At 39.3% G+C, this 21,802-nt stretch overlaps 1 protein-coding gene across 1 annotated transcript; it reads right to left on the reverse strand.

Moving 5' to 3' along the window:
* Positions 1–1,116: 1,116 nt before the first annotated feature.
* On the reverse strand, positions 1,117–20,846 carry kif18a (kinesin family member 18A). Its single transcript, XM_079338945.1, has 17 exons — positions 20,466–20,846; positions 19,188–19,345; positions 18,967–19,071; positions 18,237–18,347; positions 17,799–17,996; positions 14,850–15,026; positions 14,636–14,710; positions 14,438–14,538; positions 11,846–12,008; positions 10,999–11,163; positions 9,929–10,050; positions 9,493–9,782; positions 7,639–7,692; positions 4,423–4,807; positions 2,170–2,262; positions 1,917–2,014; positions 1,117–1,714 (listed from the first exon to the last, which is right to left on the reverse strand). The coding sequence occupies exons 1-17, from the start codon at positions 20,779–20,781 to the stop codon at positions 1,578–1,580; spliced, it is 2,748 nt and encodes a 915-aa protein (XP_079195071.1). The 5' UTR covers positions 20,782–20,846; the 3' UTR covers positions 1,117–1,577.
* Positions 20,847–21,802: the final 956 nt, after the last annotated feature.

Here is a 21,802-nt window from a genome sequence, read left to right on the forward strand (position 1 = left end):
ACAATAATCAAGGAGATATTTTTTTTGACTAAAGTTTCCCGCATTCCCAGCAGATTTCACACTGATCAGGCAAAAAATGCTCCATAGCAAAACCTCTCTAACCATAAAGCGGAAATCTAGAATTAAACCAGGGTTTTAATACTTTCTAACACCCCACCAATCTTCTTTTTTGCAAAGCTCAAGTACCTATTGATCAAAAATACTGTCAGTGATCTTTTGAATAGTTTAAATGACAACTGGAGTACTTACAGTAAACATTTTTATTTCAACCAATTATCGTTGTTTTAATCTGTTAAGCCCTTACTTTTGACAGATATTAGCCACGAGGTTGGTTTACTTGTTATACGTTTGAAAAAAAAAGAAAATTCTTATCTCACTTAAAAAACGAGTCATTTATGTTGCTAATTGTCATCGACCTCCTTCTATCCATTTTTGAAACCAAGCACAGCTACGGCACATTGCTTTTTAACACGAGCCTGGTTCTGCACCTCTTCAGAGGACATATTTTTCTTGCCACTGTAACTTTGCTGAATGTTGCTTCGTGCTGTGCTAGTGATAGATTAATGTTGGGTCTTTGTAATACAGCAATGAGTAAGGGCTTGTACTCGCTCTCTTGCAAAGTGCCTTGAAATAACATTTGTTATGAATTGGCGCCATACAAATGAAGATTGATTGACAGCAGAAGTGAGACAGGACACGTTGGGAGGAGAGAGTGGGGGATGATATGCAGCAAAAGGGACTGGTCTTTCGAAACCTCAGTGACTGCCTAGAAAACTATACCTGCCTCTGTACATTGGCCGCATAATACAACCATTTGGCAATTAAACTTACAGTATTATCAATTTGTAATCTTAATAGTGAGTGGACGGTCTTTTTTATATATATATATATATACAGCATATACACACATTTACAGTTTTGTTAGGAAGACAACATGAACGTTCTCTTTGAGTCACTGTGCGTCTCTTCTTGCTGTTCATTATTTTTTTCACCTTTCTTTGGGCCTGTCCTATTTCATTCATTTGTTGTTAGAACATCTTGTTACCTACACTTCATTGAAAACCATATTGAAACTAAACATCAGCACAAAAAAAGACATTACATTTTAGAAAGGGATTCTTTTACAAGACATTTTATTTTGAAATCTCTATAACCCCATGTTATACTGTACAATCAAACATACAAAGCACAAACAGACCAATCACGTCGACATTTAAGGTCAAATCAAGTCTAACTTAGATATTAGCTGCCCTGGAGAAATGTGGTCACCTACCAGATGGACTCTTTTTTAAAGAGAATAGTTCAGACACAGAACATCAAGACGAGTTCTTTTATTTCTGGATGTACGTGTGTACATGATCTTTAAAATATGACCAAAACTATACAAAGTTTATGTACACTCAAGTAAAATATCAATGCAGGAAGTGGTTAAATTGTAGAATCTAACAAAAATAATGCCACATACAATACATTCAATCTAATTATATGTGGGTTGGAGATGTGATGGAGCTTTTCTTTTTACGGTTTTAAAAATATGTTGGGAGAGATGAATAAGGACGGCGAAAGGCAAAGTTGCTTCACATCCGTTTGGCCACTCGTTTTAACTGTTGAGACGTTTTATAAAAAATGGACTTGGATTTTTGAGGTTCAAGGAGACTGAGATTTCCCTCCGATATGCTCCTCACAACCCTCCGAGGCTTGTTCTCCTCCAAACCTGACGAAGAGAATAGTATCAAGATAAAACGGCTCGATATTTTCCAAACATTTCTGACAGCGTTATCTAGCTACACTTGGCAAAATACCCTATATGAGCACTCTCAGTCTTTGAAGTCGAGAAACTCATTGTTATAAACAATATTGATATTTTGCGTTTGGGTTCTTAATGTCTTTTTAATAAAGTGTTGTTCTTCTCCTACCTGCCAAACGATGCACTCGGAGCGGTCTCCGCGCCACCGAGGGGTCTTTCTTTATGCGTTTTGGTGCCGAGACAGTCTGCGATAACTCTTCTTGGACTCTGCCACCGTGAACAGAATGGAAAGGGGGGGAGAATGAGAATCTAATCAAACACAACATTTAAGTTCCCAAGAAGTGTTTAATACTGAGGAATTGATGCAGAGTATTAAATGAAATCATATAGATGAGTGTGAGAAAAAGCTACTAGCACATTACCCGATACATTTGCGTTTTCCTTTTGCAGCAGAAGTCATGCCCATGTATGTTGGGTTGGCTCGTCTCACATCTTGCAAAGACGAGATCTGTTGTCTACAGAACAAAAAGTTGACATTACCATGAAGGCTCACATGGGAAAATGAACACTGTCCTTGGTATATGATATAAGAAAAGTTGACTGTCAAAAACAACAATGCAAAGTTTAGAGTTGATCATTATGTTTCTGTTGTAGATCATGAGCTTTGCGAAAAGCAATCCTGAACTTTTTAAATGTGATGCTTTGTTTAGATGATTCTGCATTTAGAAATTTGGATATGCAAATATTGTTGTCTCGCAAATAAAGCTGGAGCAGTTTCTTCTCTCCAATGGTGTCTCCAGCTATCAAAAGAATATATTTATGATTAGGCCCGGGTGTTCCTGCTTCAAGTAAGTGTTGACTGCTTAGAAGTCTTCATCCGCTCTTATCTTTAGTAACTTGAGTGGAAAAAAAACTGTTTTGAAAGGAAGTGTTTGTAGGTTTGCAAAGAGGGATTCATTCTGCGTTTCGTCTGGTTGCAATGTTGTTGTTGTTTGCATGCATCAATGCATGTTGATTTTGAGTTTGGTGAGGGACTAATGGATATAGAGAGAAGAAATGGTGTTGTGTTTTTGCCGGGTGTATCTTTCACCAAGTCAAACCCTCTTTGCTGAGGCATGAAATGGTGCCATTGTTTGAGGGTTTGTTGTTTTGATCCAGTCGGAGGGTCTTTTTATACAAATGACTCAACAGTTCAGAAACTTTAAGTTTTCAGCCGTTCTGGTAAGCTTTCACGTTGTTTTAAAACATCTTACGGAAAGCATTTTAAGAGGATCATGTGCCCAGTTAACCTTTTAAAAGAAGAAGTTCATCAGGTGTCTTTGAATGAATATTTCTTAATGCAATTTTAAATATTGTTCTGTGTAGCGCTATTAATGCTTGCTTCAAAGTTTGATCATTTATGATGAATTCTAAATGCGAGATAGCAGAACTGAAAGGCCCCCCGAGGGGCAGAAAGAAAGAATGGTGGATCAGCTGTTTGAGTTTAAGTTACACAAACAAACAAACAAACAAACAAAAGTGACCAAACTTTAAAGAGTTTACATCTGACATTCTCGTCTTCGAATATGCTGTATGGAATTCAGTGATTAGTCATTTGGCTAATTGTTTCCAAATAGTTAGCCTGTCCCAATCTTTGATCAAATCAATGTTTGATGCGTGAGATGAGCCCTGGCCCTGTGAGAGCAGAACACGACGAAGGGAGAAGAAGTACGGCCAGAACTGTGAATTCAAAACTTATGTGCTTCATAAGTTAGCACTTCATGAAACAGGCTCAGAGTCCAGACCTCTCATGATTAACGCCATATGTTCACGAGATAATATGAACTGTTTGCTGCCAACAAACTGCCTCGTATGTCAAAGAGGAAGATGATGTAATGATGCTGATATTGCTCGTTGGTATAGTTCTGCTTCAACACTAAGGGGGTCGGAGGAATAAACTCGACTTGGCCAACTCTCCTTTCTTAAATGTCCATGTTGAGATTAATTGTTCGGTAAATAAAGAGGAAAGAAAGTGTGATGCCCATTCTGATACCTTATGCTTGACTTCTAAGAATGTATGTCTATTGTCAAGTTTTATCAGCTTTGGTTCCTGCTGTGACAGGAGTATTTTCCTTGTCGTTTTACAAAAAAGTCCCGTGAGGTTTTCTCGCAATATTCTACTTTTATGTGTGAAGAAGTGTCCACTATTGTAGCAGTAAATTTTGGAGTTACCACAGGAGTGCAGTAAGCACGGTGTGGGTGTTTCGATGCATTGGTTTATGACTTCAACGTGGAAAAACCATATGGACTGCCAGGAGGCCCAAAGTCCTGAATGTTTGGAGTCAAAAGTGTATTCGCATTTACAAGCCGGCAAGAATCTCGAGGTTTTCTCACTGACCTTAAAAAGGGAGAATATATATTTTTAAACCAGAAAATTCTGGGTCCAACATTGTCCATTTTTCCATTGACATTATTAAAGTTCATAGTTTAAATTAGTCCAAGTTGACCCTTGTTCCAAGTTAGGACAGAAACCTGTCAGTTTGAGACCTGAACTAAGTCAGACTTGCATGCAGTTGCATTCTGTAAATCTTTTAAAGAATTGGTATCATTTTTTTATTTTTGGTATCATGATGACAAAATAATTGAACCGACCATTCGAGAGAACTAAATTACAAAGCTCGTGAATATTTTCTTACTTTTTTGAAGAAACAAGGCACCCCTCGTTGGTCTTGGGAGGATGGAGCAGTCCACTGGAGCTGAGCAAGTCTGTGGACGTCGATGCCTGACAGGGACTAATGCTGCCTATTATAATGGTTGCATTACTTGCCGTGTGTTCATCACTGTCTGAAACTTCAAAGGTCATGTTGGGATCCATGGCACTGGAGGAGCTCGTTGGCAGAACCTTCACAAGTTGTTTAGCAGGTTCTGGTGTGCACTGTAGTGGGAACAGACCCTCCTCGAACTTTTGGGCCTTGGCCACAACCTGAGGGCTCTCCATCGGCAGTGACGCACACAGATTTCTCCTGATGGGCATTCTGGGAGTTAGCTTCTGTTTTGCATTGGTCTGGTTTCCTCTTCCATCTAAAAAAAACCAACAATAACAGTTTACAAATAGGAAAGAGAGCTAGGTTTCTCATCAAAAAACAAATATTACACCTGTAAAAAGAAGACAACAAACAGCATTCTGAATTCATTGCTAAAAACATTTGGATTTGGAAGCATCACGATGGATAGATCTTTCAATATTGGTTTTACTTAAATTAGAATAAGTACAAGAAAACAAATTACTAAAGTGATCGATGTTAATTTCGTTGTAATAACTGAACTTTTTCTTAAACATCGGAAATTCTCGACACCAACAAGGTGTTGATAATGAGGATATTGATTGATGGATGACATTTTAATCCAGCGAGACACTTTTTTTCCCCCCTGGCCACATTGTGTAACTTCATTTGAAAATGACAGCGACATTCTGCTGGGAAAAACAAGGTTGAATCACTGTGTCTGCATCACATTATTGAAGCTATTACACTCACGGCATTTCCTGCAGAGGTGTGGTGGGGGTTAAGGAGAGGGCTAAAATAGGAAAAATGCCAGCACATAAAGGAAGTGAGAACACTTAATACAAAGGTGAATGACTGATATATGTATGGCCCTAAATATCAAAATGCAATATTTAGCAAATGTGAGTCAGACCTCAGACAGCACACCCAGGGAGGAGATGAGAAATAGCACTTTTCAGCGGCAGAGGAGTTGTCCCTAGCAATAAATGGCAGCAGAGCTCCTTCAATCACATATTTTTGGCTTGTAGGGGATTAATACATGCATGAGTTGCTATTTCTGGTGGAGGCTGCACTGAATTAGGGTCGCCTGGTTGCTGCTGCCTGTTTTTTATAGCGCGCCTTTTCTGGTTGGTGGAGCAGGGGAGTTTACGTCTGTTGACGTTTTTTCCTGCCCTGCTGTGGATCTGCATTTTCATGAATGAAGCTCAAGAGGGATTGGGAGGGTTATATGCTAGACAGACAGACGGAGGAAAACATGTGAGGGTAAAAGGGAACGAGGTAGAGAAGGAGAGAGAGAGAGAGAGAGAGAGAGAGAGAGAGAGAAAGAGAAAAAAAAAGTCAGATTAGCAGATGTTTGAAGCAAAAGCGACTGAAAAAAAATGTAGGGAGGAGAAAATAGATGAGAGAAGCGAAGGATAGAGGATCAAATGGGAATATAAAAAGAACAACATAAAAGGCAGTGAGAGGAAGCTGAATGAAAAAAAGATGAAGCTATTAATAACTGCATGTGTGAACATCTTCTAATCAACAGACAAAGTGTGAAGTGCAGAAATGTTCCCCTCAAAGGGATCATATCTGTGTGCTTTGCTATTATTTATCAGTCCTTCAAGAGTTAATGCTCTTTCAACACCCCAACCCTCTCTAAAAGCGGTGGAATTTGATTGGCTTTGCAAGCTGCAGGGTGGAGCTATTTCTCATAACATGCTGCAGTGACTACCATTAACAGCTGAGGAAGCAGTAAGGGACTTACAAACAGCGTTAGGATAGGAACAGAGCAGGTGGTCCCAAAACAAAAGCTTTCACAGGAGACGTTCGTTTTATGTTTGAAAACAATCGATTTGTCACGCAGCTCAGCCGATCAGCTGAACAACATGATCGTTTGCTCTCATCATCTCTATACACACGCAGAATATGAATGCATGAGTGGAAGCGCTAGATTAAAATGGACAGGGTGGTTTGAAGGATGCACTTGTGCGTCAGTGAATAGATAAATGAGGTTGATGCAGTTATATTATTGGAAAAATTGAAACTGGGGTTACATAATTCAAATAACATTGAAAAAACAGAAACTCCTCAAACAATAGGGAGATTCACAGTTGACACATTGCATCTCTTTAAAGAGGCTTGCATGGATGTTTTGTTAAAATGCATCTACAGTGAGTTATGTCATAATGTACTTCAGCAAGATGAGTTACAGCTACAAGCAAAGCATTCTGCTTTTGATGAAGCTATCAGGGATTCGTATCTAAAGATGGGCCGTTCCATGTTTTTGTGAAAACATACAATTCAAGCAAGTTTGAGCAAGTGTGCGAGCCAATGAGCAAATGGAAAAAAACAATAAAACAACTGGCCGAAAGTGTTTAAAGAAGGGTCAGAGGGGCAGAACAAACTTTTGATACTAAACGAAAAGAGTTCACTTATAATGATGAGCTTCGTGGAAATTTAATAGCAGTGGTGACAAACTCCCTGGTGCCTCTGTGTTTCATTTCCATTCTAAGAAGTCTGGTCATCTGGCAGGAGGTTTTCCTTCAATGGTTACATTTCCCACAATGTTTCAATGAAATGTAAGCCACCTGCCGTAAATATCATTACAGCCAATTTGAAGTGCAATATTTCACAAACGTGTTTTTTATGTTCCCTCTCCCCAAAGCCTCCATGTGTATAGTTTTGAGTCTATAAAATGGTTTGTGAGTATTCACATCATTCAATTATTCAAGTTTTGGCCGGGACAGAACGTCTGCAGCACGACTGTAAATCACATTATATTACATGTCTGACTTTTATTGTGTTTTTTTTTTTTACTACTCTGAATAAGTCCTTTTATTTGAACAGCTAAAACATGTTTTTCGGAAAAATAAAAATCAACATGGCAAAGTGAAAATTAAGCCTTGTAACAAAACAATAAAAGATTTATAAGTCAATTAAAAAAAACTTTATGATCTGTGTGTTCTGCCTCAATAAAACACGGCATCATCTCTTAAAAGTGAGTTAGTGAAAGTGTGACGGATTGAGAGGGAGATGACAAGGAGAGAGAAGGTGAATGATTGAGGGGGTGGGGGGATTAACTGATAGGATTGGGTTTTAGATTAATGACTACAGTATATTAGCAAGACAGGTGAGTAGTTTTACCTTTTGGTGATGCAGCGCGGCACAGTGATGTTCTTTTGGTGTGGTTTTCCGCACCTTAGGGTAAAAATAAATTATGGAGAGATTCATAGAAAGGCACCAGCATTGAAACACTACTTCAACACACGTGGTTTTCCTTTATACACAAAATGACCCTGACAGGAGGCACTAGCTTGAATTCTGTTCTGTTGTCAGCCACAGACAATTTGAATGAAATGTTATTTCCTGACAACAAAAAAACAAAACATTTAAAATTATCAATCCATAAATCCAGGAGAAACACAAAAATGTAACAAGATAAATGAGTCATGGTTCCCATCTTGACCAAAAAAGCTGTAGCTATTGCCAAAGAAAGCAATGTGACGTTTATAACCACACCAATGATGGGACACCATCATAATAATTGAGTGTTGTTAGCCAGCTTTGGTTCATGCTCCAGTGTCTGTCATGGCTTATGTTTCACGAGCGCCTCGTGCTGCCTGCCGTGCAGACGTGACATAAAAATGCACTGTGCCGTATCATAGGACCAACAATACACACCGGACCTGAACTAATGCCTGAAACACCGGGCCGAACTGAACACCTGACGTTAGCCTGACGTGTGAGCTTGTCTTTGTCTCCTAACTTAGGACTGCCATGCCACAAAAATACAAACACACAGGGTCCTCAACTTCAACCGCTGAGGTCGTCAATGATGATGTCATTTTTAATTTAGCTTGTTGGAAAATGTTTTACTGCCAACCTTTTAAGACTCTTATATAGCTATTGTATTCAACGTAAGTATCACGTGCATACAAAGATTCCTTTCATAACACACTCCATGTGGATACAACTTCAAACGTATTGTCACTTCTTATGGAATCTTGTTGATCAACACAATGACACGAGAGAAGAGATGAACCTGATGTACGTCAGAGATTTGTCATTTGAAAAATAAAATAAGACCGAGCAGACAGTGCTATCTTATACTTGAACAAATAAGAAAATAACTATTTTTTAATTCTAATTTTTTTTTTAACAATCACTCTTAATTTGTTGCTAGTTGTTAGCATTAGCTGCTCTTTGGCAGTGCAGTGTATTATACTACATCCCTGGTCTCAACCTCAAATATATAATAAACATTCGATTACTAAAATGAGTGGGCTTTATTGAAACAGCTAGCTAGCATAAACCCATTTGCACTATAGGATTAGCCAAGTAGTCAAACATTTTCTACCTTACCAGTTTGGAAAAGATCTATGCTGTGTAATTGTTTAATACACTACGGGTGGGGGGAGGGGTCAGATCAACACTTAAAGTCAACTGAAGAGGGCTAATTATTTATTTGAGTTTATTGGGGAGACCTGCCGTCCATAAAGTAACGTCTTTTGTTCATTTTACCACGAAAAAAACAAGACGATGAACATAAGTGTCATCTATAGTTACAGTATAGTCAATTTCAATTAAAGAACTGTTGTATGTCCTCTTTGTAAATCAAATCAGTAGTTTATTTTTAAAAGATGTCTTTATTATACTTTTTTGCCTCGTTCATTTGTGGCCATGTTGTCAGGTTCCTTGAAAAGCAACCTGACAACAATAATTGCACAAGAATAATGCAAAAAATAAAATAAAAATACTAATAAGTGACAACAGGAAACACACACACAACTCATTAGCCGTTTTTATAACCTAAACTATGTGTATTTACCGCACGTCTCCAATTTTAAATAGCATTACAAGGTCAATTATGTCAAAGTTTAAGACTGTTAATTTGATAAGAGTCTATGTGAAGACATAAACAAGGGCACAAGGATCATGTGATTGGCAGATATTTTGGGGATTGGTTAAAAACTGAACAAATATCATAACAATACTTACTGCAGGGGCTACTCTGGTGATACTGCAGATGGGAGAACGAAAGGACTGGGGCTAACTCGCTGCGGAGCTCAACACCTCCAACCTCGTTTTTCTCCTGTGATGCCTCTCCAGCCCCTTCACTTTTCAGCTGCTGCTCTGCCCCTTCCTGGTCGGCCCAGACCACGCCCCTCTCCCTCAACACAAAGTTCTCCAGTTGGTGGTTCTCCTCCTCATCTGTTGCTTTGCTCATCCCTGCCCCACATAGTGCAGCGTAATGTCGACTAAAAGCCGGCAACAAGACGTTCATCATTCTGAAATGCAATGGAAAAATACTGTTGAGACATTTTATTAAGAAAGGCACACAGAGGGAAGGGCTTTTTTTCTTTTGCTGCACTGAGCGATCGTAAATTAAAAAAAAAAAGAAAAAAAGAAATGGTTTGAGGTATTGTTAACCTACTTCTGCATGCGCTTGTTCTCCTTATCCTGCAGTGCAGTGAGCTTGACCATCTGCTTGATGTGCTGTTTAAGATCATTTACCTGCAGCTCCAGTCTGTGGCAATGTAGATCCTTCTCTAACACCTGAACAAGAGGCGAAACAGAGGTCAGAAGTAATGAGGCAAAGGACAGTATAACTTAACAGCATATTGAATTAGCCCCCTGATGGACTGAATTAGAGGTAAAAAATGGTGGTTGGAGGTCAGGGTTCTAAATGAGATACAAAGATCTGTTATGATCCTTGTTTCATCAGAAAAGCTGCCTGCTCAGGGTAAAGGAGGAGATAGAAAAAAAAGAAAAGAAAGAAACTCTGACGTAAAGGAACTACGAAACAACAGCAGAGAGAACATTTGACCGGTGGGTGCGTCACAGTTCTGGGTCAGTTCCTGGAAGAAAGGATAAGGAAGAAAAAAATAACATGGCCATGGTTTTAGGTAACTGGCTGCTGTGTGAGGGATGAGTAAAGGGTATTGATTTATTCTCTTCAGTGATCCACGAGTGAGCTGGAGAAATAAAATGAGCACGGTTCTAATTACTGGGAGAACAGATGGGAAGAAAACAAAGACAGTCACGACACCAGTGGAGAGACAGCCTACCTTCCAAAATAAACAAACAAAAAAAAAAAGTGAGCATTGAGTTCTGACGGATGTAAACCACAGTGTTAAGTCTTTCTATATTCTATTGCATGTGTTTGAATGATTTGAGTCACGTCTCATTAAATAAGACCTTTTCATTTAAATGTTGTCTAATTACCCTTCGACTGTCACTCTCTGTTCACCTTTCCAATTCAAATGTCAAAGTTCTGACAATACCACTTTGACTCAGTCCAATTTCAGTGCAAAGTTTCGCTGAAAACAGAAAGCATTGTGCTTACACAGTTTTAATCAGGCGAAATCAAATGACCATGAACTCAAACCTCTCTTTAAATATATATATATATATAAAATAAAAATGTTTTACCTAACCACTCAGTATTCCCATTACTTAGTTGTTTTCCCCAAGCAGGAAATAAAACATTTAAATTGGTCTTACCTCTGAGGTGTGATCGTTTGACTTCAGGAACTTGATCTCATTCTCGACACGATGAAGCCAGCCATCGTTGTCCAGGAAACGAGTTTCCGCGTCCTTCAAACGTTTGCAAATGTGTTGCTGCTGAGTGCGTAAACTCGCAATCTTCCGCTCATGCTTGCAGGTGGCCTGATGGAAGCAATAATGGCAAACGGGTAACTAAAGCAAATGTAATTCATCTTCTAGTGTGCTAGTATATTAACCATTAGCTGTGTAACAAGATGCAAACGATAATATCACCCAAATAACTTAAGCCGCAAACCAGGCTCCAGTCTAGTAGTGCAGATTGATTTGAAATGTTCAGCATTGATTCATTATTTTTTTGTTGAAGGCTTCAATCTAAAAACGTCTCTCAAGTTTGAGGATTAGATGAAAGTAACAAACAGTACATCGTGAGGGAGAGGGACAGCAGTCGTTTATTGTAACAAATGTCTCGTCTCCTGCGTGTCTTACGTACCGCTACTAGATGCCTTGAATTTCCCTCGGGAACAATAAAGTATTTTTTATCAATCTATCGACACAGTAGAACATTTTTTCCACAGTTAGTTTTGTTTTGGACGCGAGTGTAAAACTTTGTAAAGTCTGGTAAGAAGGATTTTTATACTCTTAAAGATATCTACAGCTGGGCCCGACACTGGCTTTGAAATGACAAAGAGGAGCCAGGGACTGGGGAGCGGTGACCCTGTCCTGTAGTGGTTGTAAATGAGAGGCTAAGACAACTATAGAGAGCAGAGAACTAAAATGATGACTCAGCAGCAGTTTTTCTGCAGGGATGATGGAATCTGTGGAAAGCAGCGTAAGCATCAGCTACCTTCTCAGTCTTTTCCTTGGCACAGAAATATTGGACCTGCAGGTTGTCCTCCTCACTGTAGCGCTGGCGCAGCTCATTCTCCTTCAGTTGTCTCTCCAGATCCAGCTGTTCTCTCCTGATCTGGGCCCTGCTGGAGAAGATTTGCTGCAGCTCTTCTGACACCCTAGAGAGAAGAGATTAATTTTCAAATCTAATTAGGTTTGCATTAGGAAACTTGAACATATTAAAAATAAATGTCAAACTTTACAGCTATGTGCTCCAAACATATTCTTGAGTTGTTTAATTAAAGAAAAATCCAAGAGTGGGATTTGGTACTTTCTTACAATTTCAACATTTGCAACAGATATAATTCCTCTGATTTGTAACATGATCACACTAAAAAGAACATCATGTACACCCTCCTATTTGTAGTAGATGTAGCGACATCGATTGCACCATCCTCAAAATAAAAAGTCTTTGTAAATCCTTCACACTCATTTTAGACTGTACTGTCAATCTTTTTAACATGTAAACTAAAGTCTTAACAGCAGGCAGATTCAGTTGAAGCTGAGGCAGAAAGCTATTTGTAACTATAGGGTGTATGTATATGTATTCCTGGGATAGAGGTGAGGTTATATCGAGAATGGAAGCAAGTGGCTGTCTCGTTAAGTTAAAGCTGGAGGGGAGACAGCAGAGGCATGCAGGTAAATAAGACTGGAGGGCTGTCGCTGAAATGTGACTGCACTCTTCAATGTAACTCCAGTGACGTAGGAGACGTCGTGGCCTTGCTAGACTGCTGAATTTTTAATAGTGTGAGAAGCGTGCAGCCTCTATTCAGAGCCTCTCGCTGTGCGAGTTGTGAATTCTGATGCCAGTGAATGAAACGTGTGGGAGTGAGACTCATTCAGCTTTTCCGTGTCCCCAGCCCCAACTCAAATACCCCGACAGATGCCACTGAATGCCTTTAAGACAACAAGCAGGGATTTGGCTGATTTGATTTATGCAAAAGAAATTAAATTGTTCATACAAATCAAATAAGCAATAATGAACTGCACGGGTGCTCCTTTTAAGAAAAACAATGTTTAAGCTAGTTATAGAGAATGCTAGCGGTGCAATATGAAATCTGAAAAGTGAGAGTCTTTCCCATTACAAAACTGTCGATTCCAACGGCTTTCAATCCTGATCTTTAGGCTGGATCTAGTTTTGAAACGCGTGGTGAAACACTTGCTTAGATAGCTAGATTGAAAACCAGCAGGGCAAAGCTCGAGACAGTAGATTGTAATGCATCATCCACTTCCAGTGAAAGACAATTCAAATGTATGCATAGACATGTCAGCCATTTACCAAAATCAAGTTTAAGAACTCATTTCATGTTTCCACTTAAACAGTCTTTAAGAAACTGTCCACTCCACAATGCTTTGTCCATAAGTGAAGGAAATTGATGATAAAATTGTAAATGAGTGATGTGAAGAATTAGCTTGAGACTGAAATGCAGACTGGCTTGTATTGTTGGGGTGTCTGATAGAGACATGCCATGGACGGCTCCATGTGGATGTATTTTAGGCACATCCGATTGGGAGGACAGTCTAAGGCAGATTTGGAGTAGGGTTGTAGGGATTATTTGGATTACAGGGATTATTTATCCTGTTTGGCGAGGAAATGCCCTGGGAACCCCTGGGAAGAGCTGGGGAAAGTGTCCAGGATGAGAAGATTCTCCACAACCAAATGTTTCCTGCTTTGTCTGACAAGTTCAAGTATCAAAATATCAAAAACAGATCGCCATTCAACAACTAGTCAAGAAAATAATAAAATAAAGGTAAAAAACACGAGCACATGTAACTATAAGATGTTAGTAACTGAGTTTTGCTGCTCAGTAAACATCCTTACCTATAGCTCTGCACATTTTGTTCAGTGACTGGTGAATGTTTTTTTTCCCCGTGTCATAGGCAACTATTGGGACTGTTGAGATGATACCACTTTGACAAACATGTAGAATATTTTTATCAACTAAAAATGCCAGTAAAAGCAACATAAAAAAAGTTATTCATTGGAACTTAACATTTAGTTCTGAAAACTAGACAATGCCTAATTACACCTATAACCTGATGTTCTTGACTAGACTTGCAGGGTCCCTTGTAAAACCACAGGTCCCATGAATGTGTTGTTTCTGAGCTATACATGAAGGCTGCTTGCAGTTATGCGTCTGTATTCACAAAGTTGTCGTTCCAATAAAAAGAAAGACTTGTGATAAATGAAGACAGCTATACTGATGCGTCTCAGGTTCAACACTACCCGGGCTGTTGAGCATTGGCCACGCCTCGGCGTCTGTGGAAAAGGTACTGACAGTAACAGATGTGAAACATTAAAACATGTCTATATAGTGTGTGAGCCAGCAGGAGGGTGAAGCGCTTCCTGTGTACGTGAAGCTCGGGCTGTTTGTTTCCACATTGCGCCTCTTCTGCTCCCCCAATGCCAGCATGTATGTAAAATCACACACCAGTGCAGCAATATGGCAGTGCTGTCTGCTTCAATGTTAAAGTTTAAAAGCAGTGTAACCATGGAGCTTCCTTACAATGCTGTTGAGGACTATAGGAGGGCTTCATACAGGCTTACCTTTTTACATCTGCTTGTTTCTGGGAAGGAATAATGTTGAAAGATCCAGAGGACGCATTTTTCTCCTCATATTCTTTTATTTTCTGCTTCAACTGGAGAATCTTTGAGGGAAAAAAAATATATATATACCAGTCACTTTTTAAGCTGTGATAATGATTGATAATGTTTGCTAATGCTAGGTTTTCTTTTCCCACATACCTCTAGACGCTGCTTCTCACATATCACTGCATATTGGCCAATGTGACTGTCGAGGCTTACAACATTACTCTTCAGCTGATGGGTGAGGATACAAAGAGCAAGTTTTAAAGGAAATGGCTTTAAAACATAACAAGTGTAAAAGAATATATTTATAAAGCATCAGTCACAGCAGATATAGACTGTAAAACCAGTATATAATAACTTGAATACATACCGAGGACTTGATCTCCTTGGCCCTGTTGGCATACTTCAGCGTGTTGCAGGTGTCGTCGAATGACTTGGATGAGGGGCTCACATTGGCAATCATGACGGTTCGGCAGTTTCCTCCCAAAGAGTCTTTGAGGAGCCGTGTAAGCTTGCTGTCCCTGTACGGGATGTGAGTTTTCTTACTCTGAAACAAATGAGAAAAGTTCAAGTCAGCCAAAGAAATGAATGTTATGGGATTCCCTCCTCTCTTTGATTTTTTTTATCTTGCACTTTAAAACAAAGAACAGCCATTCACAATTCTGGCCAGCCTGAACATGGATTGTGTTCAAAACAATTAGCACTTTGGGAATACTGCAAGTCACAATGAATGAGACGTGAAGAAATCAGTTGAGTAAAATAAAAAAAGAGGAATGTAAACGGATATCTTTTTGGGGTGTACAGCTGTGCCTGAATGTCTCCCTGAAAAGCCCTAAGTCACATCTGGATTTTAAGACCTGAGCTTTAGGTCATGTCAGGTCCAGAGAGTTAAAGGATAGCTGAGCGCCCTTTTTTATTAAGAGCACTCAAACCTGTTTGTGTCATTCGCTGTATGTATTGGAGGGAATGGGATGTGTGAAGGAAACAGTGAAAACAGTTGCTATGAAGCCAAGCACACACAATTGACACATTTCTCTAAATTCTATTATACATGAAGAAGGTTCCATGCACTGTAGTAGTTTAAGATCTTTCCATCCACTTTGAAATGTTCACTGTATTTTAGTAGGGTCACAATTCCAGCCTTTTGTTTAACTGTCTCTTACCTAAATTCAGTCAATAGTTCCAGAAGAAAACTCTTCTAAGATGATTCAGTTAATGCTGCAATAAAGTTAGTCTTGATGTCACAGCTTTCCATTTCAAGCTTCCACTGGCCAACCAATGGATGATTTATTATGATTTTATTTTACAGTGAAGTATTGTATTAGTCAAGTTAGTCAGCAACTGACAACTCACAGCGCCACAAGAGGCTATTTGTGGTTATACTGACCACGTGGTGCTAACAAAAACAATTAGAGACCACACAATTAGAGAAATTCAAGTTCCAGCAGACGTGCCTCTTTGTTTTTGTGGTTACACAAATGCAGTGATTGTAGCAAATGTGATAAATGCTTCTGGTTAAAAAAAAAGAAAAAGGGTAACAATAATTCCAGGACTGGAACACATTGCTTTGTACTAACTGAGTGATAAGAGAGATTAAAGGGTGTTAGATGCAGTCTTGCTCTTCAACATTTCTGCCAAAAAATAAAATAATTATAATAAAACGTGACCACCATTTGAGCAAAACAAGCACACATCAGGATTTTCAAAAAAGCATCGACTGATCTGCCTACACCATAGGACTCAATGAAATGTGTTCACATTGGACAACATTTTCAGAAAGCCCCTTCTCAGTGGGCGGGTAACGCTGGCCTCGTGTGAATGGAAGGGCAAATGGGATGCATCCTCAAATGTATCTCCATCGCCTAAGGCAAACAACTTACAACACAAAACTATGAGCAGCATAGCATGAAGATGACATACTGAACCCTCCCGGACAGAAGTTGCAGACATTCTTTTCACTTTAACAAATGGCATTTCAGAGCAGACACAAGTGGGGACATTCTTTCCTGTAAACAATGGCCACAACATGAATTCCTAGTCTGCCGACAGTAAACACTGGAGCACCAAGAACCATGGGGATAGGGTGTGGAGGGCGAGAAGATTAGTGGTGGGCGTTGTAGGTTGAGCAGATCAAACTTTGAGTGTCACACTGCAACATGCGAAGAATAGTGGGCAGATGAAATACTAACAGCAGTGTCATGAAAAAAACAAAAAACAGTTTCAACCCTGGAAAGAAGTAACCTGTTGAGGAATGATCACATTTCAATGTAGCTGTGGTACGTTTGCACAGCGCTTCCTAAATGCATGTGGCCTGCTTGCACCTCCTCCCTTGAGACTGCTGTGTAAAATGAGAAGACTGCTTGACAGGTTAATGTATGCAACTCAATGAAATAATACCCAAATACTCAGTTGACACTCCACTTCCCAGGCTTTCGGCTGCATATGGAGAATTGTGCTGAACTTGACTAAATAACAATGTTTGAAGAACATGATGCAAAACTCCCATAAGCAGTGATAATGTGGTATGCAAATATAAGCATAAAAGAATAACAAAGTCAACACAAAGATTTCCGCTGAATTCATGAAGTGTGTAAAGCCACAGACTCAATGTGGTTAAGCACATCTATGTGCACAAATTCAAAGTCTGTGGAAACACGTTTTCTCCTACGTCCTCACCTTAACAGTAGCTGCGTGTCACCTTCGGTCCCTAGCCCCCCTCCCCCCGAATGATAAAATCTGCTTTGTTAAACTTGATGTACAGCACTCTGGTCTGCCTTGGCTGTCATAAATGTGCTATACAAATAAAGTTGACTTGACTGAAATTTGCCAGTGTGATATCACTGATCCAAGCCCATTGAGCTTGTTGTGACAAGACAGAGCTCGTGCTGGCCAACTGACCAATTACAACAGAGCGGAATCAGATTAGACACATGTGGGGACCCTGACCGTGGGGGATTCAGAGCGTTGCAAACAGGCAGATGAGAGAGCCTGCATGGAGCGGCAGTACATGTTAACAGACACAAACATTAGCGATTGTGAATGCACTTCAGAAGACACATAAATGAGATATATGAACCCTACAAAGGGCAAAATATGGGACCTTTAATGAACATAAACACACATTTTGCACCATGGGGTCATTAAACCCATGTGAGAGCATTAAACCTGAACAATTGGGACACCGATCATTTGCCCCTTTTTGAAAGCTACTGAGTTCATAATTTAATCTTAAAGTTATCTTCATAGAGAGTGACCTTATTGTGCTGGATAAAATAAGACATCTTTCTTTGGTCATTACAATATGGTAATATGAACTTACCTTTGGGTCAGCAAGAGCATTGATAACATTTCCCAGGGCAAGAAGGGAACGATTGATGTTAGCGCCTTCTCGCAAACGTGCCCCTTTGGCGTTGGTGGCACTTGCTCTCTCTGAACCAGCCAGATCAATCAGACTCATTTTGGCTACACAGGCATTCGGATTGAGGCTGGCAGTTTTGTCCTGCTGTCTTAAATATATCTGGACAAAAGAATAGACAACCGCCAATTAATGACTCTCAAGAAGCATGCAGTGATGCATACTGTAGTCAGATGCTTGCAGGGAAACAGGAAAGTATAATGCGACTGTAAACGGTATATTACTTTCTACCCAGAATGCAATGATGAATCATGCCTCTTCATGCTGTTGTTTTTTTCTACATCATATCATCATGGAACAGCCTAATAGTCAATGGGATTTCATCAAACCAGATTAGAATACCTGAAATACAGCGTGGGACCTGGACGAGGTGGCGTTCATCTCAGTAGGATGCTGTGTCCTGTTGCGATTCCCAGAATCCAAGGCCTCAAGAATGTGCTCTGCAGATTTGGGCTGAATATTTGGAAAAAGAAAATGTCTATAGTGAGTGACAAACGGCCTGACACAGAACCACCACGTGAACAAATCAATGAAAAGGCTCTATATTCAAAAGATTCATTGATACGTTTCAAATACCCATTTCCTTTTGACAGTGTTTCTTACAAAAGAAATAACTATTTTATTTGCAGATTCAAACACAGTGTCAGTAAACTGAGAAAGCATGCTTAGTTATGTTCATTTAAATCCAAATGGTTTTCTTCAATAAGACTTCCTTGTTTCAGAGAGGAAGCCACTACAGAAATTATGTTCATTTTCTAACCTCCTGTAGTAGTTAGAAATGTCTTTTTCTTTGGCTTTCCTCTTACTTCCAAAGCTTTTCTGAAGCAACATTTCTTAATATCAGTGTGTGCTGGGGCGTTGTTCAGTGCTTCTCATTTATTCTCTTTCAGCCTCTGCAACCTTGAAAATAGATTTTCTAATTGAAAATTCGGCTGTATTTAAAAAGCAACTGAGAGAAATCTGTATCAGCCTGCATTTCATTTCATCAAACTGACTTTCCAGTGACACCAGTAACAATCAGTATTTACCTGTAAAATGGTAGGAATGTTTTATGATCCATAAAACGACTAACCTTATGCAGTGAGAGTCCCTGAACAACCACTCCTTTAGAACCGTCTTCTCTGACTGCGAGGGGGCCGGCCTTAACTAGCAAGTCTCTGATTTGTTCATTGTAAATCTGTAAAAGAAAAACAAAGGAAAAAAAAAAAATCAATACATGCTGGGGAATCAGTGGAGACGATGTATGATTGGATTTCAAGGCTACTTAAGGTATAAAAGTTAACTGATATTCACCTCGAGATAAGAAAATGCAACAGCAAACTCCTTCTCCTCCTTGGCCTCATCCATGCGTTTGAAGAGCTCTTTCATGGTGCGGTACATGACCCCTGGGTCATTTGGAGAGCCTAACATGGTGTGCGTCTTTCCTGCACCAGTGGCACCATACGCAAAAACTGAAACCAAAATACAAATTACTATAATGTAAGAAACATCTCTGTTATAACAATACCTAAGGCAAAAGATTAAATGGATGCATCAAATGTACTTATTTCAAAATGAGGTCGTGAAAGCTGCAATTGTTGTGAAAAGTCTGTGATCAACTGAGTACATAAACATGTCCCAACGCCACCCAAATGATGAGCATTCAACTCAGACACTATAGGACAATTAAAAACTTATTGGATAATATAACAACAAATCACATCATTCTGAAGGCTTTACATGACGTTAGCTGTAAACTGTGCCTAACTGTTTGGTCACTTTCTAAATTCCATTTGGGATACTGTTGTTTTTCCATCACAGTCAAATCATAAAACAAAGTAAACTGAGTAAAATACAGAACAGAGCAACAACCCTATAAAGTATGTTTTCCTAGCCTTTTCGAAGCTTGGGCTACTTACATGACTATCTGATTGGTTCATTACTTTTAGAAGGGTGTACTCATTTAGCTGGCAACTGACTGAATATAAGGATCTGAAAAGATTTCAAGCTTATTCAGCACGTTTTAGATAATGTTTGAAGTCAAATACATTTTGGGTCTTTATCTTTAGGAAACAGCAGCCATCAAATCCTCCCAAGTGTGATCCTTTTCAGCATGAGCAAATCAAACAAATTCAATAAACAGCAATTTAGGGCTTTTAAGAAATGATATGGCAGCATGAGTCAATAAGCAATGCTAAAAATAGTCATATAAAAATAAATGCAAAGGTCTAAAGTGGTATTTGTTTGTCACTTGAACTTCACTTTAGTAAAATAAAGAAAGGTAAAATAAGAATAAATGACTCATAGAGCCCCAGAAGGATCAATGAAGGAGCTCTTTTTCCCCAAAAAAAGTTTGGTAAATACTTCCATTTGTGCCATTTTACATTCATGCCTTCCATAGACAAAGGCTGAACTACATTATATTCAATCCACCATCAGCTGATTCAGGAGTACGTCTACATCATCGCAGTTCGATCTGTAACTTTTCAAACATGATTATTGTGCTTTGGGTATCAGCTTTTTTTGTCATTTGGTTAAGCTGACAAGTTTGGCAGCTGGATGCAGCTTTAGTGTACAAATTGCATTTGTTACCTGTGCAGTTAAATCCATTCATCACACCGTCCAACACTACTTTGGTAGTGTTCTCAAAGATGTCAAGTTGAGTCGACTGTTCGTTGAAGACATGGTCAAATACAAACTTAAGATCCTTGTTGGCCCTCTTATTGAGGTTTCTGTTTCGAACTTTTTGCGCCCCGAAACATGACATGTCCTCCTCCTTGGGATCAAATATGAGCATGTGGTTATCGACGACCTGGACCACATTTCGACAGTTTTCACGCTTCTCACATTCACTGGTTGGTCTCACCCTGACAACCACCTTCACATGGCTGCACACGTCACTAGCCATTGTGATCTCTCTGCATCGACTGATGTTTGGCTGGAAAACAAAAACAAAAGGTTACATTTTTTAATTCCCAAGTCACACGTTTTTACCATCATTGCATGCTCATTAGGTTGCATAAATTGAGAATGGAAACGGTAAAATAGGCAAAGGCAACAGATTTTTCTAATACTTTATCAATTGCTTTTCGAAATAGTCACAGTATAAATAAATCTCCCTTTTCTCTACAAATGTATACTGTTCTAAAGTCTCAGTTAAGCATGATGATATACATACTGCATAATAACATAACTTATTATTTATTGTCACACATCGTACCGTGCCCTTTTAGAAATATGATACCAACAAAATATCAAATAACAAAAGGAAATCTTGCCTGAGATTTAATAAAATAAGATCATCCTTTATTCATCTTGCAAATGGAGAAATATAGTGTTACAGCAACAAAGCAGGATAGCAGAACAAAATCACACAGTGCAAAACTAAATTAGATAAAAAATATAAGAATGTAAAACAAAAATATGCATAACAAAATAGTGAAAAGAGCCAGTAAGTATGGGGCTTTTTAGCCGTCAACATTAGTCATTAAAAACTATCCATCGTTGACTTGGTAGTGTTGGGTGAGCCTGCTAAGCTCCGTTAGCTCTCACTCAACCTACCAAACCCACCCTGAAAAGTTAGCGAGGTTTTCTGTATGTCAAATGCTCTTTTCATGTCTTACCTTTAATCAATAAAAAATATTTTCTCACTGCGTTTCCACGGTTACGGTTTCTCATGAGACACAAGTAATTTGACTATCAAAAACAAACTCATTTGAGAGACTTTACACGATCATAGTGAGCACGACAAGCGCCAACATTTTCAAAAACAAGCCTTCTTCCTCTGTCGCAGCTGATTGGATGGAAAGCCGACGGTTAGTGGGCGGAGCAGAGTGACGCTGCGGATGTGCGGCTGCAGAAGGCGGGGCTTCTCGCTACTACATTACGGTAAGCTATTTCACTGCCTGAGTTGTTAGAACGGTTCTCCG

Source organism: Symphodus melops (genome assembly GCF_947650265.1).
Source record: "Symphodus melops genome assembly, chromosome: 3".
NCBI classification, from domain to species: domain Eukaryota; kingdom Metazoa; phylum Chordata; class Actinopteri; order Labriformes; family Labridae; genus Symphodus; species Symphodus melops.